We start from the raw sequence: 18,721 nt of genomic DNA, 5'->3' as shown, positions 1-18,721 counted from the left end.
AATGACTCTTTTCTACCCCTTTGACTTTCTCCCTTTTCTCCAGTTGTTGTTGTGGTGGTGCTAGGTTCATCAACATCAGAAAAGTTGAAAACTTTGCCAGTTTTTCTTGTGTGAAATTAAAGAGTGCTAAAAAACTATTCAGCAAGAGAGAAATGTTATGTTCTTGTTCACTGTGCATAAATAATGTTCCAGCATGTGTATTTAAGGAATGACGACAATGAATAAAACAGAGATTGGTTGTCTCGTGTTTACATATAGTAACATGAGTTTAAATTCCACGGTGGCAGCTTGAGGATACAAAATCAATTTTAGAAAATCTTGAAATTAGCAGCTGAAATCAATAAATGTGCTCATGACCCTGCTGAGTTGTCATAAAAACTAGTTGATTAGCATTTGCCTGCCATCTTTCCTGGTATGACCAAGTCCCACATTAATGTCGGTGGTTCTTCATAGATTGCTGAATTGTCCCAGTAGTAAATCATGCCTCTTCCCAGTAATAAATGTCAGCCTCACCAGCAATATCCATATCATAAGAATGAATAGCTGAATAGCTGACAGCTTCTCCATTTTGATATCTCCACCAGTGTCTAGCCTGGAATTGATTTTTTATGAAAATCCCTTTGGATTAGCTCTATGGATCAGCTCTATACTTTCACACATTGTTGTAACGCAATCAGCTTTATTCATTTATACAGTGGTGCTGAGGCTATAATGACTATTGGTGATAGTAGTGAACCCTTAGATAATAGTCAAAATGGAGGCCTTTGAAATGTAGATACTATAATGTATGCTTGAAATTGCATATAATGACTATAAAACAAATGAAGAGGTACTAGAAGTTGCAAGAGCCACCAAAACTCAAAAAGAAAAGAAAATGTTAGTATTTCACATTTTTATATTTACTTATGGGATATGGGCGTCAATAACTGGGGCAGAGTAATTGCCCATCCCTTGTTGGTCTTGAGAAGGTGGTGGTGAATTGCCTTTTTAAACCACTGTAGTCCGTGAGTTGTAGATTAATCCACAATGCTGGTAGGGAGGCAGTTCCAGGATTTTAACTCACCAACACTAAAGGAACAGAGATATATTTCGAAGTCAAGATGGTCAATGGCTTGGAGGGGAAATTGTATCTGCTGCCTTTGTCCTTCCAGATGGGCTTGGTTGTGGAAGGTGCTGTCTTAGGATCTTTGGTGAATTTCTGCAGTGCATCCTGTAGGTGGTACACACTGCTGCTCCTGAGTGTCAGTGACGGAGGTAGTGGATGTTTGTGGAAATGGTGCCAATAAGTTGGATTGCATTGCCTTGAATGGGGGTCAAGATTCTTGGAGAAGCTTGACAACATTTTAGACAATGCAGCCACCTGTTCAAAGCTGCAGAGTTCTCTTCTAGGGGGCAAAGTGAAGAGCAGCTGAAAGAGGTCAGCAAAAGGGCAGAGTTGGATGAAGGATGTCACTGGGCAGTTACAGATGAGGTACAGTCAATGTGTGAGTACTGTGAAAGATGGGTAAATGTGCCATCCCATTACAGTGGATCTCCTACAGGTGTGGCTGCAAGGAACAGCACCAATAAACTGATATCATCCATATGGCGTTTTTCTGCTTACTATTTTAACTTAAATACCTTTAGTAAATAATGAACACAGGAATATCACACATTCCTGAGGTTTGGCTTATAGTACTGTCATCAAAAAACTAATTTCTTAGTTTCTCAGTAACAATCTATTGATGACAGAAGGCAAGTAACTACTTATACTGTACTTCCTTTTAACTAATTGTAATTCTATGTTAATGTTTTTCAATGTACACAAAAGATGCTTCACTAAATTTACAAAGGGTTTGGCCCCTTTTGTCAGTGAGCACAGTAGGAGGTGAAAATTGGACTCACTCCCACACCTGCCATATAATTAACTTCCTTTAACACATCGATGCTCAGCTCTCAAACAGCATGTGGTAACCAAAACTATGGTTTTAGAAACAAACACAGAGAACGCTGGAAAAAATCAGCAGGCCTGAACTTTTCAAGTCTGGTGTGAATCTTAAGAAGCGTCATAACAGACACAAAATGCTAACTCTGTTTTTCTCTCCACAGATGCTGCCAGACCTGCTGAGTTTCTCCAGCAATCTCAGCGTTTGTTCCAGTGTTCTCACTATTGTGCTTTTATTCCTAACTATTTAGAATATCTATGCACATTGTATAGCTCCTGCTCAAATAGTTTAACTATTTTATCTTCCCCTCCCCATCTGTTCCCTGGAAACATAGGAAAGAATTAAAGGCCACTCAGTCCCTTGAACCAATCCCTCCATCCAATTAAATCATTGCTGCATCTTAGCTCTAGGTAATTGCCTTGTTCTTAATCCTTAATGCCTAAGCATAACAAAAAAAATCTATCCAACTCAGTTTATAAATGCTCAATTGGCCTCTCAGCCTCCACAGCCACTCTCGGGATGTTGACTATCCCTATTTATGACTAAGTTCCTTCTGATACCAATCCTGAGTTCATTCTTAAACAAGATGGTGTACTCCCTGCTCTCTTCCTGTGCCATCTGTTTTACTGGAGATTCCCTTCCTCTACCTCTTCCTCACCCCACCCTCCACACTGCTCCCAGCCTGTGTAGAAACAGCCATTCCTGTGCAGTAACTCTCACAAACCAGAGAGGTTGGAGATAAATGTGTGAAAAATTCTCAGTGTGACTTGCCATCCATCATTTTTGTTTCGACACGTAAAGAGAAAATAATAATGTTTGCGGCATGATGATTCACTGGTTTGCACTGCTGCCTTACAACACCATCAAGGCCTGAAGGACCTGTACTGTGCTGTACTGTTCTAATACCAGGGACTTGGGTTTGATTCCAACCTCAGCCAACTGTGTGGAGTTTGCACATTCTCCCTGTGTCTGCAAGGGTTTCCACCGGGTGCTCTAATTTCCTTCCACAGTCCAAAGATGTGCAAGTTTGGGTGGATTGGCCATGCTAAGATTCTCATGGTATCCAGGATTGTGCAGGCTAGGTGAATTAGCCATGGGAAATGCAAGGTTATATAGGGTAGGGGTGTGAGTCTGGAGGGGAGCTCTTCAGAGGGTTGGTGTGGACTCAATGGACCAAATGGACTGCTTCCACATTGTTGGGATTCTTTGACAAACGTTACATTCTCCAATCCAACATTTTTCTCCAATAACTATTCCATAGAGTGCAAAAATCCGTTTTACTATTGAGTCACTTTTAAGCCTAAGAAATCTAGTCAATATCAGTGGATGGAAATTTAAGACAGATATATGGCATCTTTTGTCCACAATTTTAACATAATAATTCTTATAGCCCTTTTAAAAATAAATAGAAGCACACCATATAATCAGCTATTATCCATGAATATTGCAAATGTCATTTCTAGCTCCTCATTGCAGATGTGAAACAACATTTTTTGAAATCATTTTTTGTAGTTCTATGTAAGTTAATCCAATTCAATTGTATCGGATAGTTTTAATTATAACAACTTTGAATTACAAGTAGTAGACAACAAAAATAATGTGCAATTAAAAGCATCTTAAATGTTGTGAAATATTCTGAGGCACATTGCAGAATTATCGCTGGTCAGAAATTGACACCAAGCTGTATAACGGGATAGTAGACAGTCAATGTGGTTTTCAGTAGTATCTTAAAACAAGGAGGGAGAAGCCAAGAGAAATAATATGGCAATTCCAGTGCAAACTATAGGAAAGATATTACTAAATTGGAGAGGGTTAAGAAGAAATTTATCAGATGTTGCCAAATATGAAGGTTTGAGTTATAAAAATAGGCTGACACATTTTTTACTAGAGTTGAGGTGGTTGAGGGTGACCTTATAGAGGTTTATAAAATCACGTGGAGTGTAGATAGGGTTAATGATAGGTGTCTTTTCCCAAGGATGGGGGATTCAAGACCCGGGGGGGGGCATATTTTTAAAGTGAGATTTATAAAAAGGCATGAGGAAAATTTGTTTACACACAGGTTGGTTCGTGTGTGGAATTAATATCCAGAGGAAGTGGTGGATGCAGGCACAGTTACAAGCATAAAAAACATTTGGATAAGTACCTGAATAGGAAAGGTTTGGAGGAATATGGGCCAGGAGCAGGCAGGAGTGACTGGTTTAGTTTGGGATTATTGTCGGCATGGACTGGTTGGATCAAAGAGTCTGTAATTCTATATCTGTCTCTATTTTGCTACAGGAAATTGATTTTCCAGAATTAATGTTGAATGGCAGCTGTTTGCTTTCAATTAATTTATTTTGCGAACGAGGTTCATCAACCGCTCTGTCATCCAGTCATTGTAACCTGACAAGACGGGAATGTTAGTGGCACAGAAAGGCCTTTCAAATCTTTAAGCCTATTCCATTGTTTAATTAATTCTTTGCTGATCTTCTCTTCTAGGCTAATTATCTCCCTGTACTGGGATTCCTTGATACCTCGCCGTGGGTTAGTTAGAATCACTGGCACCCACTGAGTTTTGGCTTCAAGTCTCATTTCAGACCCTTTGAGCATATCAACCAGGCTGATCACTCCAGTGAAGTACTGAGGGAGTGCTGTGCTGTTGGAGATGCTGTCTTCAGACGTACTATTAAACTAAAGCCCAACCTTCCATCTTGGTTGACAGAAAAGCAATGGTCAATTTAATTTCTCCAGGCACTGAGTGAACCACCAAGGCCTGGATGCGTCAGTGGCTGGAGAGACTGGAAGAGAATCTATTATCGTGCACAGATCCTTGGAGCAGCCACATAGCTGAGAGATTGTTCCCCAAGTTCCTTGATTTGTATTCATTCCCCTCAACTGATGCCACCAGATCAGAGTTATTGAGTCGTTGACACATTGTTTTCATAGGGACCTTACTGACCGCAAACTGGCTGCTGTGTTTCATACATCACAGCAGTTACTCTATGGTCTGTAATGTGCTGTGGGATGGTGGGAAGGGTGCTCAAAAAGCACTTAAAAAAAAGTTAAATCTTAACAATTGTTACTGGAGGGAGTGCAGAGGAGGTTCTGAGAATTGAGAGGGTTGACTGATCGAGAAGAGATTGAATTGATTGCGACTGTATTCATTGGGAATTTAGAAGAATAGCGGGGGGGGGGGGATGATCTCAGAGAAACATTCAGAATTATAAAGGGAATAGATTAGATTACTTACAGTGTGGAAACAGGCCCTTCGGCCCAACAAGTCCACACCGACCCGCCGAAGTGCAACCCACCCATACCCCTAACCTAACACTACGGGCAACTTAGCATGGCCAATTCACCTAACCTCCACATCTTTTGGACTGTGGGAGGAAACCGGAGCACCCAGAGGAAACCCACGCAGACACGGGGAGAATGTGCAAACTCCACACAGTCAGTCGCCTGAGGCGGGAATTGAACCCGGGTCTCTGGTGCTGTGAGGCAGCAGTGCTAACCACTGTGCCACCATGCCGCCCACTAATAGAGAGCATAGAAGCAGGGAGATTGTTTCCACTGATGGGTGAAACCAGAACCAGGGGACATAGCCTCAAAATAAGGGGGAACCGGTTTAGGACTGAGTTGAGGGAGAACCTCTTCACCCAAAGGGATGTGAATCTGTAGAATTCCCTGCCCAGTGAAGCTGTTGAGGCCACCTCGTTGAGCATTTTTAAGGCAAAGATAGATAGATTTTTGAACAGTAAAGGAATTAAGGGCTATGGTGAGGGAATAGGTAAGTGAAACTGAGTCCACGAAAAGATCAGGCATGATTTTATTGAAAGGCAGGGCAGGTTCGAGAGGCCAGTTCCTATTTACAAATGGTTAAAATTGTCACAAATGACTACTAGTCAATGGCCTTTTGGGAGAAGAGAATTCTGCCTGTCTGTAAAGTATGATAAGTGAGAATTTGTCACTGCACGGGTAAAAAGATGACTTTGCTGCACGGAGCAAGCAAAGGGGAAAACTTGCACCAAGGTGTCCTGTAAGCGTCAGCCTGGATGAAACAGTTAATGTTGCTCAGCACAGATACACACTAGGCACAGATTGTGCAGCACGATAGGCTGAAGGAAAATGATTGGCCGATCTGCCTTCTTTTATTGCCACGGACCGAGCTCTGAGGGCTGGCAGCTTCATAAGCCTCTAAAAATAAAACACCCCCTCGGTGCCCTTAGCTGTTGCATAGCATGCAGCATGTGGAGCCTGCTGAACTGATAGGGGATCTTGTTTTGGGAATCACCTGATGAAGAGCAAGCCTTTATTAAGCTGGCTTCCTGTCAAGTGCTCCAGATTTGTTAGGAAGCAGAGCAATTGAAATTCAGGCACTCTTCTGCTGCCGTTCACACTTACCTCATGAGAATAACAAGACAGCGGATGAAAATTGCCCTCCGACTGTGGATGCCTGTTCTGATGTTGAGGATTGTAGTAGCTGAAAAATGGACTTCTGTCGTCAGCTTAGACACAAACAGCCTGGCAAGTAGAGAAGAAAGAAATTGGGTGTTTCTGCAGTTCTGTTTGCTGCAAATGAGACTCTTTACTTAAAAAAAAACTAAGTAACAAATATGAGGCTTCATTGTTGTAACACTCTGGTAGAATTATGATACCTAAACTGGTGCGGTGCTCTCCTGTGTGACTAATGGTTTTTCTTTCTAGCATTAGTAATTTTTCTGACTGAATAGTAATGTTTTGACGTGAACCTTCATTCAGATTCAGGGCAACATTCACCCACATGCAATTATCATCCTTCCGAACACTAATGGAATGGAGCTGTTGGTTTGTTACGAGGATGAAGGGGTCTACATCGATACTTATGGTCGGATCACAAAGGAGATGGTCGTGCAGTGGGGGGAGATGCCGACCTCAATTGGTACGTACACACCTTCCAGCTGTGTGACAGCAAAACGCTTCATTTCTTGCTTTCTGTGTTTGTCTCTTTTGTCGGCACCAACTCCTGTCACAAAACTCTCTGACTGACTTTTTACAAGCGGTTTATCACTGAATACCTATCCTTGTATCCACCCCAGAAGTTCGCTTCTCTCTCCCTGCCCAGATTATGTATGTTTCTTTAAACTCTTGCATGCATATTTAAACATTTTTTGGGTGGCTTTACTTTCTCATTTGTCAGATTGCTTGAGACTTAAACTTCGAACAGGACAAAATAATTTGGTTGTTGTCTAATAGAGCAGTCATGTCCCTTCTCTTTTACATTTTATCGTTTTAATTTTTTTTTAAGAAAGCTAAATGCAACAATTGCCAGAAGTCTTCAATTAAAAACAGAATGCTGGAAACTGGAATAGGACTGTTGTGGACAATTTTGGTCCCCTTGCTTGGAGGGAAGGAGTTTAATGGAAGCGGTTCAGAGAACGTTCACTTGATTGATTCTGGAGATAAGGGGTTTGTTTTATGAAAAGAGATTGGGCAGTTTGAGTCTATACTCCCTTGAGTTTAGAAGAGTGAGCAGAGATCTAATGAGGTATATAAGATGCTAAAGGAGATTGAGAAAGTAAACATAGAAAATGTGTTTCCTCTTGTGGGGCAATCTGGAATGAGTGGTTATGGTTTTCGGAAAAGGGTTATCAGATTTAAAGCAGAGATGAGGAGAAATTACTTCTCTCAAAGGTTCACATCTGTAGAATTCACTATCCCAGAGTATGTGGCATGCCGGCACATTGAGTAAATTTAAGGAATTCGATTTTTAATTAGTAATGGGGTGAAGGGTTATGGAGAATAGGCAGGAATGTGGAGTTGAGGCCAAGATGAGATCATCCATGATGGTATTAAATGGCAGAGCAGGCTCAAGGGGCTGAATGGCCTACTCCTTCTCTTAGTTTTTACATTCTTCTGAAAGTTCTTACAAAATGCTCAGCAAGTCCCAAGGTCTGTCTATAAATAGAGACAGAGAAATGTTCCTGTAAAAGGATGCTGGTCTGAAGCTTTAGCCCTAATATGTTTCTGAGCAGCAGTGAGAGAGGAGTTAGAGGCGTGGAAGCTGGAAGGAGCACTTGTTTGAACGTTTTAAGTATAGGGCACCTTTTGAAAAGAAACTCTGCAAGTTTCCTGCTAGCTAAATACCTTAATTATCAGTCTATCTGCCTGTCAGGTAGGAAATACTGCAACCGAAGACTACATGAGAACAAACAACAAGTAGCCAATGATTGTTGGCTCGGAGAGACTCACTGAATGTGGAGCTATGAGTAGATTAGTGTGTTGGAAGCAGAGGATGTTCTTCTGATCCTCTTGATCACAAGTGATGCAACAGTTCCTTCATGGAAGTGGAAAGGTTTCAAACTGGTTCAAAACTAATTTTTGAGATGTTGACTTCTCATAGAGTCAGACAGCTGTACAATATGGAAACAGAATCTTCTGTCCAACTCGTCTATGCCAACCAGCTATCCTAAATTAATCTCGTCCCATTTGTAAGCAGTTGGCCCATATCCCTCCAAACCCTTCCTATTTATATACTTTGAAATATCGTAATTGTACCAGCTTCCATCACTTCCTCTGGCAGCTCATTCCATACATGCACCACCCTCTGTGTGTAAAAGTTGCCCCTTCGGTCCCTTTTATATCTTGCTCCTCTCACCCTAAATGTATGCCCCCTAGTTCTGAACAGCCCCACCCCAGGGAAAGACCTTGTCAATTTACCCTATCCATGTCCCTTATAAACCTCTATAACGTCACCCCCTCAGCCTCCAAATCTCCAGGGAAAACAGCCCGAGCCTACTTAGCCTCTGAGGTATTTTGACTTTCTCCATTCACAGCAGTGAAATGATTTTCATTGACTCTGTTTCTCTCTGTGCGGATGCTAACTGACCCGGTGAGTGATTTCCAGTGTTTTCTGTTTTTGTTGTCCCTGTATAAGATACGTTCAGTTATGTAACTGTTTTGCAAACAGTTCTGGACGTGGAGAAGATGTTTCCACGAGTAGGAAAGTCTAGGACAGAGTGAAGGGATGACCCTTTCGAACTGAGTTGAGGAGGAATTTCTTCAGCCAGACGGTAGTTACTCTGTGAAATTCATTGCCATAAAAGGCTGTGCAGACCAAGTTAGAAAATGGAAAGCACTGAGACAGATAGGTTCTTGATTAGTAAGGGGATCAAGGGTTACAGGGAGAAGATAGGAGAATGGGGTTGAGAAACATATCAGCCATGATTGAATGGTAGAGCTGACTTGATGAGCTGAATGGCCTAATTGTGCTCCTATTACTATATGGTCTTATGGCAAAAAAATATGTTGACAGATCATAAATTAGTTAGCAAATGTGGAAAAGGACAAAGAGAATTTCAATTCCAGTTCTAAGATTCCAAACTGAATGCAAATAATCATTGGGTTACTAATTTCCATTGTGTGTCCACAAAGTTCAGACTGTTGCATGTTTAACTGTGAGCCAGAAAACTGCAAGGTTCAGCTTTATTCATGCTAGGCAGAGACTACATTCAACATCCTGTTTGTCTGCACAAATGTTCATTCCAGCACCTGTAGCAAAGTTCAACATCCCTTTGGGAGTTGACTTGATATCTTTGTCAGCATTAATTTCTCAACCCAAAGGCATAGTCAGGTATTTCTGCAATTTCTGAAACCTGTCTGTTTACACGCACGTACACACAGACCTTACTTCACACACAGATCACAGAGCAGTATTTAGGTTTTAATTCATGCGATGTGGGCATCACTGGCAAGGTCACCATTTACTACCCATCCCTAGTTGCCCAGTTTTAGGTCAACCACATTGTTGTGGGTCTGGAGTCACATGTAGGCAAGAGTGTGGAAGAATGGCAGATTTCTCCCTCGAAAAAGCACTTGTAAATTGGATGGGTTTTTACAAAATCAACAGTCACCATTGGATTAGCTTATTTTCTACTCCAGATTTTCATTGAATTCATGTCTGCCTTGTTGGGATTTGAACTCTTCTCCTCAGTCATGTCTACTTCATAACTTGATGTGTGCTTTACTGTTTTAAGTAAACTAGCCCATGATGTTAATCAATGCCTGGCAAGTGAGTGATTATAAGACCATTATCATTAATATGATGATTTGAACATCACAGATGGTGACCCACTTCTCAGGAGCAGCTTACTGCTCTGACTCCAACTCAACCATTTGTAAACCAGATGCAAGATGTAGTCACGTTTGTGATGAGTTAGCATTAAAGCTTCCATTTTTAAAAGTTAACTTTCCCAACCCTGAAAAACCACTGTGCCAATTTTCTAGCTAGAGGGGAAACAAATTAGCCCTATTTGAGACAATTAATTTAATGTGATAGATCTACATTTATGTCAATGTTTAATGCCTTTGTTATAATTTTAAACTTACGCGTATTCATGCAACTACAAGAAGCATTGAAGTCAATATAATAGCTATCGCCTGATATGCATTTTTTAGATATTTCCTAATCAATCTGTTTAGCAATGTTTTTATGCACCTCTGGAGCAGGTGGGACTTGAAACTAGACCTCCTGGTTTAGAGGTGTGGACACTACCACTGATTTGGTTTGTAAACTTGGTGGCTTTTTCCTATACCATGATCAAAAACTTTAATTAAATAACTTTCATTCAAGAAAAGGGCAGCACAGTGGCTCAGTGGTTAGCACTGCTGCCACACAGCACCAGGAACTTGGGTGTGATTTCACCCTTGACAATTGTATGTGTGGAGTTTGCATATTCTCCCCATGTCTACACAGGTTTCCTCCCGCAGTCCAAAGATGTGCAGGTTAGGGGGTAGTGCAGACTAAATGGGCTGAGTAACCTGCTTCCACACTGTAGGGATTCTAAAAGTGCATGCTGACAGATATCATTTAGAATCATTGAATCCATACCGTGTGAAAACAGGCCCTTTGGCCCAACTAGTCCATACCAACCCTCCAAAGAGTAACCCAACCAGACCCATTCCCCTACCCTACATTTACCCCTGACTAATGCATCTAACCTATAAATGCCTGTACACTATGGACAATTTAGCATGGCCAATTCACCTGACCTGCACGTCTTTGGACTGTGGGAGGAAACCAGAGCACTCAGAGGAAACCCATGCAGACATGGGGAGAATGTGCAAACTCCACACAGTCACCTGAGCTGGAATCAAACCCAGGTCCTTGGTGCTGTGAGGCAGAAGTATGAACCACTGAGCCACTGTGCCACACCCATGTTTGCAATATGTCATAAGGTCTACTCCACTGTCAAGATACTTGGAGCTTTTCCAAAAAGTCAATCATATTTGCAGCTACTTTTGTCCTAACTTTGGTTTGTATTGCCCTTGCTTGATGTTTGACATAAGCAACGATCATTGATGTGAAGGAAAGCTCCTGGATTGTTTTTACCATAGATATTGGCAATCTGGAAAACAAGAGCTAAAACACGGCAACTTATATTAGTTTCATGCATTTAAATCTTATGACCTTGACTTTTGACTTCAACATCTCAATCTTCTCTTCATTAGTTAATGGTGTTAATGAACAAAATGTGGGCCACAGGGAAGTTATGCTATGTAATGAAACTTTGCAGTATTCAATACTTAACATTCCTTTGATCCATTAGAGCATCTGTTCTATTCCGAAGTAATCAATATTCCATATTATTCAAGTCTCGTCCTTTGTTTTATCAAATTATATATGAGTTTGCTGCATTTACTGTTGGAATGTGATGGACTATAATCTACAAAATTATGGGTTTTTAAAATCTCAGATTAATGTATTTTAGCTAAGCTTCTCTTTGTGTAAAACATAAGAGTTTCTGCTTGTGTCCAATCAGAATTCTGTCTGTTGCTAAGTGATGTGAACTCTACATTAGATAAGTAAAATACTTAGATTGGAGTTACACCATTTGGGTGCAATCACAAACTATTGTAAACAAGACTCGAGAGTTTAGGGATTTTCCAAATTCATTGTCTCCTTCATTTTAAGAGCTTGTTTCCGTGAATATTTTCCAAAAAATACTATGTACAGACATATGACTGCTGCCTTATAGAATATCTCATTTAATGTGAAATATTTTGCCTATTGCCTCAATGCAGAAGGCTAAGGGTCAAGGAATAGGATATCATCTTTTTATTCACGTGTGAGACATGGGGTGTTGGCTGGCCAACATTTATCGCCCGTCCATTTTGAACTGAGATGAGAAGAAATTTCTTCATTTCTTCAGACAGTGGAGAACCTGGAGAGTTCTCAACCATTTAAGGTGGTGAAGACCAAGTCACTGAATTTATTTAAGAAAGAAATATTTGGAACTCTAGGTACTAGGCATCAAGGGATATGGGGATAGCATAGGAGTGTGGTATTGAAGGTCAAAGAGTTATAGAGATGTACAACATGGAAATGGACCATTCAGTTGAACTCGTCCATGCTGACCAATATCCTCAATTAATCTGGAGCCATTTGCCAGCGTTTGGCCTATATCCCTCTAAATCCTTCCTATTCAAGTACCCATCCAGATGACTTTTAAATGTTGTAATTGTACCAGCCTCTACCACTTCTTCTGGCAGCCCATTCTATACACGCACCACCCTCTGCATGAAAAAGTTTCCCCCCTTAGGTCCTTTTTAAATCTTTCCCCTCTCACCATAAACCTATGCTCTCTAGTTTTGGACTCCCCTATCCTGGGAAAAAGACCTGGGCTGTTCACCCTACCCATGCCCCTCATGATTTTATAAACTTCTGCAAGGTCACCCCTCAGCCTCCAATGCATCAAGCAACATAGCCCCAGCCTATTCAGCATCTCCCTATAGTTCGAATCCTGAAATCCTGGCAACATCCACGTACAGGTCACTCTGCTATAAAGTGACAATTGTGTTCCTCTGCAACTTTGCGCTATGGAAAACCTATGCATTATAGCCAATTTGTGCTGACAAAATTCACGTTATGGTAGAACAGCCTGTAAATCTTTCCAGAACCCTTTCAAGTGTCACAACATTTTTCCTAACAACCATGATCATAGTGAAAAGATATACAGGCCCGATCAGTTGAATAGCCAACCTCTGCTCCTACTTCCTCTGTTTCTGTCAAAACCAAACTGCTGAACATAATCAGATTAAACAGCATCAGTGGAGCAAGAGACACTTTAGGATCCTTTTATATTTCATCCACAATGAATGCTAACTCTTAAGCTTCGATAGTTTAGCTGGCTAGCAAAGCAAGGGGTTCATATTCGATTGAAAACAGTGTGATTCAGTTTAGCTGTTAACACAATATTTCTGACACTCATCTTTGTTCTTGGTTTGTAATTAAAAATTGAATTAATTGCTCCCAAGATTTCCAGGCATGCTCAGGTCGAAAGGCAAGAATCCTGTGTCAGATCATACCCTGAAAATTAATGATTACATTCATTTCAGCAAAGGTAGTATTTTCAAGCTCCCCCTATTTCAATAATGTATGTCACTAAATCACATCAGGAATATATGAGTGATTGTTAAATGAACAGAAGCTTGGGTGAAGAGGTCAATTTTAAGGAGTGTTGGAGAAGAGGGCTGGTGGAAATGGAGGTAGTGAAGGAAGGAATTGAATTCTGACAGAGCTGGGCAGACTGGTTGCAGAGCTAAAGTGACCCCAGTCTGCACTTGAAGGTAGCATCATTGTTCCTGGGTCACACAGATTGCAGCACACCACCCCATTCACAAGAGAATTTGGACGACAACAATAAATAACAGACTTCCCAGAAATAGTCATATCCCATGAAAGCATATAAAGCATTCATCAAAGTGAATAAAGGTACAATTGCCAATGGTGGATTGATTAAACATCAGGGATGTGCCAAGTTGCTTGTGTACAGAGATCTGCAGGGGGTGGGGGGGGGGTTGTAGGACTGAGCAGGTCGTGGCGGTAGAGACTTGCACAGGATATAATGTGCCAAGGGCCATTATCAAGCCATGGCACAGTATATAAGATGCTGAAGATAGCTGGCACTTTTGATATGTCCCTCCTTCCAGCCAGTATGAATAGATACCACTTGTGTTTCAGTGAGCCCACACCTCGATTTCTGACTCAGAAGATAATGAGTTCAAGAGACACTCCAGGATATAAACACAAGAAATATTTCTGTTGAGACAGTGCTGCCCTGTTGGATTTAGTGTTTTTAGGATGAAATGTTAACCCCAGACCTTTCACAAGTCTGTCTTCTTAGTATCTTCAAGAGTCAAGTGAAGGAAAGTGGCATAGTTTGGGGTGGTATGGTTTGGGTGGCACAATGACTCAGTGGTTAGCACTGCTGCCTCACAGCACCAGGGACCTGGGTTCGATTCCACCCTCAGGCAACTGGCTGTATGGAGTTTGCACGTTCTCTCCATGTTTGCATGGGTTTCCTTCAGGTGCTCTAGTTTTCTCCCAAAGTCTAAATGCATGCAAGTTAGGTGGATTGGCCATTCTAAATTATCTCATTGTGTCTAGGGATGTACAGGCTAAGTAGATTGGTTAATGGTAAATGCAAGGTTACAGGCAGAGGGTAGCAGGGTGGGTCTGGGTAGCATGCTCTTCGCAAGGTCATTGTGAACCTGATGGACGGAATGGCTTGCTTCCACTCTGCAGGCAATCTATGAATTCTACAAAAGTGGAAAATCAATTTTTTATGGAAAAGACAGAGTGGAGAATTGGGAATGCCGAGACTGTCTGCTTGGGAACAGGGATCAAACCTTCCCCCAGTTCTGAAGAAGGGTCGCCAGACCGGAAATGTTTGCTTTCTCTCCATGGATGCTGCCAGACCTGCTGAGTTTCTGTTTTTGTTTTCGGTTTCCATCATCCTTTATTCCTTGTTTAACAGCACTTTTCCTTTTGTTTTGTAGCCTATATCCAATCAAATCACATAATGGGATGGGGAGAGAAGGCCATCGAGCTCCGTTCTGTAGAAAATGGGTGTCTTGACGGAGTGTTTATGCACAAAAAGGCACAGAAACTGAAATTCTTGTGTGAACGGAATGACAAGGTAAATATCCAGAATCAGGAGTTTTATGTTAATGCTTAAACATGTGCCACACTGCTCTCAGGGCCAGATTTCTACAGGTTTGTTGATTTGATCAACAGTCCCTTGTTAGTGATTCTTGATACTTCTCGAATACTTTACTTTGTTTTTATTCAATCATGAAGGGCAACATTTTCACACAGAGAGTAGTGTGTTTACGGAATGAACTGCGAGAGGAAGTGGTAGATGCAGGTACAACATTTAACTAGGTACATGAATAGGAAAGGTTTAGAGGGGTATGTGCCAAACTCAGGCAAATGGAACTTGTTTAAATTGTGAAACCTGGTCAGCATGGATGAGCTGGACTGCTTCCATGTTGTATGACACAATGAGATGTGGGCATCACTGGGCAAGGTCACCCTTAATTGTCCATCCTTAATTGCCTAGACAGTGATTACAAGTCAATCACATTACTGTGGACTTTGAGTCCTATGTAAGACAGAATATCAGATTCTCTTCACTGAAATGGTATTAGATGGGCCCTTACGACAATTGTTACATGATTGTCATTAGACTAATTTTTTCCCCAATTTATTTTTGTATTGAATTCAAATTTCACCATTTACCTTGGTCGGATTTGAATTCATATCCCCAAAACATAAGCTTGGGGTTCTGAATTACTAGTCCAGTGACATTAACTCTATGCCACAGCCTCCCACTATCTTGTTTATAGAATTACAGAATCCCCACAGTGTGGAAACAGGCCCTTTGGCCCAAGAAGTCCACACCAACCCTCCAAAGAGTAACCCACCTACACCCATTCCCCTACCCTATTATCCTATATTTACCCCGACCAGTGCATCAATGGGCAATTTAGCTTGGCCAATTCACCTAACCTGTATTCTTATCTGGGTACCAAAATGTATCATTAACTTCCAATAGGTCAGCTAATTCCATCAAATGGCTTCTGATTCATAAAGTTATCATTCCAGGGGTTTGAGTATATCATTGAAACAATGCAGCACCAAGGGAGTTTTGCATTGAAAGAAGTAATATTTTTCAGGCACAAGGGACTGCAGTTCCTTCTGTCTGTTTAAGTGCATTGCCATTAAAAAAAATTCCCAAAGTATGTATACCCTTGTAGCTCAATATTAATGACCTGATCTCTAGTCTACAACATCCAGGATCAAGTCCACCTCAGGATGTGATGGCCATGGAGGTGTGTCATAATATATTCAAACATGTTGACTAAAAATAAAACAAAGATCCATGACCAATATTCGGGAACGTAAAGTTGATTGATTAGTCAATTACCTTCTTGCTGTTTTAAACTTCATTGTTGCATTTTCCTAAGGGATTGGCCCAAGCAAGCGTTTAGGACTTCAGTTATGTGGAGAAACCAATGAAGCTAGGCTCAGTTTCCTAAAAGTGAAAAACACTAACAGGAGATTTAACAGCTGTTTTCATGTTAAGAGGAGTTTAAATAGAGTTGATGAAGTGAAACTGTTGGTATTGGGTGAGGAGATGGTAACAGAAGTGCGTAGATAATTAGCAAATGCACCAGAGGGGAACTGAGAAGAATTTTCCTTACCCACAGAGTTATGGTCTGAAATGCACTGCCTTAAGAAAAAAACAAGAACACCTTCAATAGGAAGCTATCACAGAGCAATGGGGAAAGAGTAGGGGACTGGGGATTGGCAACTCTTTCAAAGTGCTAGCACAGGCATGGTGGATTGAGTGGCCTCCTCCTGAGTGATGTAACTCGACAATATGAAACCTTCATATAAATACAATGTTTTTACATTGTCTCAGATAGTTTATATTACAGCAACAACAATTTGGATTTTTGTAGTGCCTTCAATATGATAAATAAGCCTGATGTATATATCCTGGGCAGTCCAACCAGATGAGACTTTCATATCAGTGGATATTTGTGACTTTTGATTAACAATTTTATAAAGAGATAATGTAAAACAGTAAGCTGAAGATTAGCAAATAATGTAGGTCCTTTCTACGGTAATCACGTGCCAATTTATATAGTTGGTGCATCAATGCAAATTATTAATGTAATTGTTAAACCTTATCGTTAATTTATTAAAAATAATTCACTGGCTCTGGCTATTAATGCACTCCACCTTTTACTTTTCTTTCAGGTGTTCTTTGCCTCTGCTCAGTCCGGTGGATGCAGTCAGATTTATTTTATGACACTTGGTCAGAACTCTCTGTTGAACTGGTAGCCTCCAGGAATCTTGAAAACACTCTCTGGAAGTTGTGTTGCAAAGAAGTGACCATCTTCATATATTCCCAGTCCCATTGACATTCACTGTTCTCGAATAATTATGACAGTGTCAGTCAAGAGTTGACCTTCCATCTACAACCAATGTCACAGTTGGGCAGAAGCTGTCGCCAAGTATTATGCCAATGACCAAAACTAGTTTCTGTAATTCTACTGATTTAAGTTAGGGTTGTTGTAGCATATAGACAATATATTGCTGTACTGTTAAGCAAAAAAGTAGCTTAGTGTGCCAACTGTTTGCACATATATATAGATGTGTCTTAAGGTCTTTTGCACAACCACATCTTTTATAGTTCACTTGCACTGCAAGTGACAACCTCCAATGTTTTACCCCAGTATTTTGTATATGCGGTATTTTAGATGGGTTTTATGTTAGTAATGCTATTATTAATGCAGTGATGTACTGTATTTTACTTGAGAATAATTCTGTAGCAATTTTTCCAAAGTGGCTTTCTGACCTTTCTGACACCCAGTGCACTGCAGCCGCCTGGCTTTGGGTGATTCTGAAGCAGGTCAGTCAATCACTATCAGGCCATTTGCATAGCACTTACTCGAACTCGACTGGGTCGATTTTCAACTTGCTGCCTGGGTTTAGGTGCATTAGGAGCAGGAGTAAGCCATTTAACCGTCAATTCTGCTTCACCATTCAATTCGGCCATGTCTCATCTCAATAGATGGGATGGGAGAAGGAGGAATGGGGTGAGTGGAGGGATGGGGTTTTCCTGACAAACTCAACTACATCAGGATGGGAAGGGTAAAGTAGGAAGAGCCTTGCCTAGAGGGCACTTGAAGACCATTTACTGACCTCATCTCACTGAGTACTAATATATGGTCACCGACAGATGAGGGCTACATCAGGAGGGCCGACCGCCAGCTGAAAGGCAGCCCAGGGGACGGGGTGGGGAATGGGGAAGGTTGGATCTGCCTTTCTGGGCATAAAGCGCCCAGTGGTGGAATCCATCAAAAGCAAGGTCAAGGGCCTGGACAAAGGTATCCCTATAGACCAAGCCCATCTCCCACCTCACCAGGGCTTCTCTGATGAAGCTGAGAGCCCCAACAGTAAGCTGCCTGGTTGGGCTGGATTCCTGGCAGTGCTCCCGGTAATGGCTGCGGCAGAATTGTCACCAATCGGCCCATCGTCACGGTCATTGCATTTCAGCCATGACTGCTCTGGTTCGAATTTTTCAGATTCTTTCGCTTTATTGTCAACTTGCTGGAGCGCAGGCCACAGTTTCTCTGGTAACTCTCAACAGTATCCAACCCCCATTCCAAATGTCTCAACCCGCAGTCCAGGTCAGGCGGTGGAAATTAAAACTGAATCGTTTCAAAAGCGGCCAATCAATCCCTAGCATCAGTTTTAAACCTGCAGGGGAGATTACAAATCTTCCGTTGTAGTTTTGAAAACCCGAAGCAGCTACATTCGGTGCCAAATTGTTCTGACAGTTTACCAACAACAGGAATCAAAGTCGTGTTTCTGTAGACTTTGTGGCAATTTCTCCCGTGTTGGCAAACCCGTGGGGTTGATAATGTGGATGGGTAAGTTTAGATCAGAGTGGTGCTGGAAAAGCACAGCAGGTCAGGCAGCATCC

General features: G+C 41.4%; 1 protein-coding gene across 2 annotated transcripts in view; it reads left to right on the top strand.

The window, feature by feature from the left end:
- LOC140496067 (mitogen-activated protein kinase kinase kinase kinase 4) overlaps positions 1-18,721 on the top strand; it is a 303,330-nt gene extending 284,609 nt beyond the window's left edge. For both annotated transcript variants that reach the window (XM_072595575.1, XM_072595574.1), the window contains exons 28-30: positions 6,663-6,822; positions 14,721-14,860; positions 16,990-18,721. In XM_072595575.1, the coding sequence (XP_072451676.1) occupies positions 6,663-6,822; positions 14,721-14,860; positions 16,990-17,073 (384 nt within the window). In that variant the 3' untranslated portion in view covers positions 17,074-18,721. The remainder of the gene's footprint in view (positions 1-6,662; positions 6,823-14,720; positions 14,861-16,989) is intronic.

This window comes from Chiloscyllium punctatum, chromosome 25 (assembly GCF_047496795.1).
Source record: "Chiloscyllium punctatum isolate Juve2018m chromosome 25, sChiPun1.3, whole genome shotgun sequence".
NCBI lineage: Eukaryota > Metazoa > Chordata > Chondrichthyes > Orectolobiformes > Hemiscylliidae > Chiloscyllium > Chiloscyllium punctatum.
The sequence above is the reverse complement of the archived record's forward strand: the minus strand, read 5'-3'. Positions and strand labels throughout refer to the sequence as shown.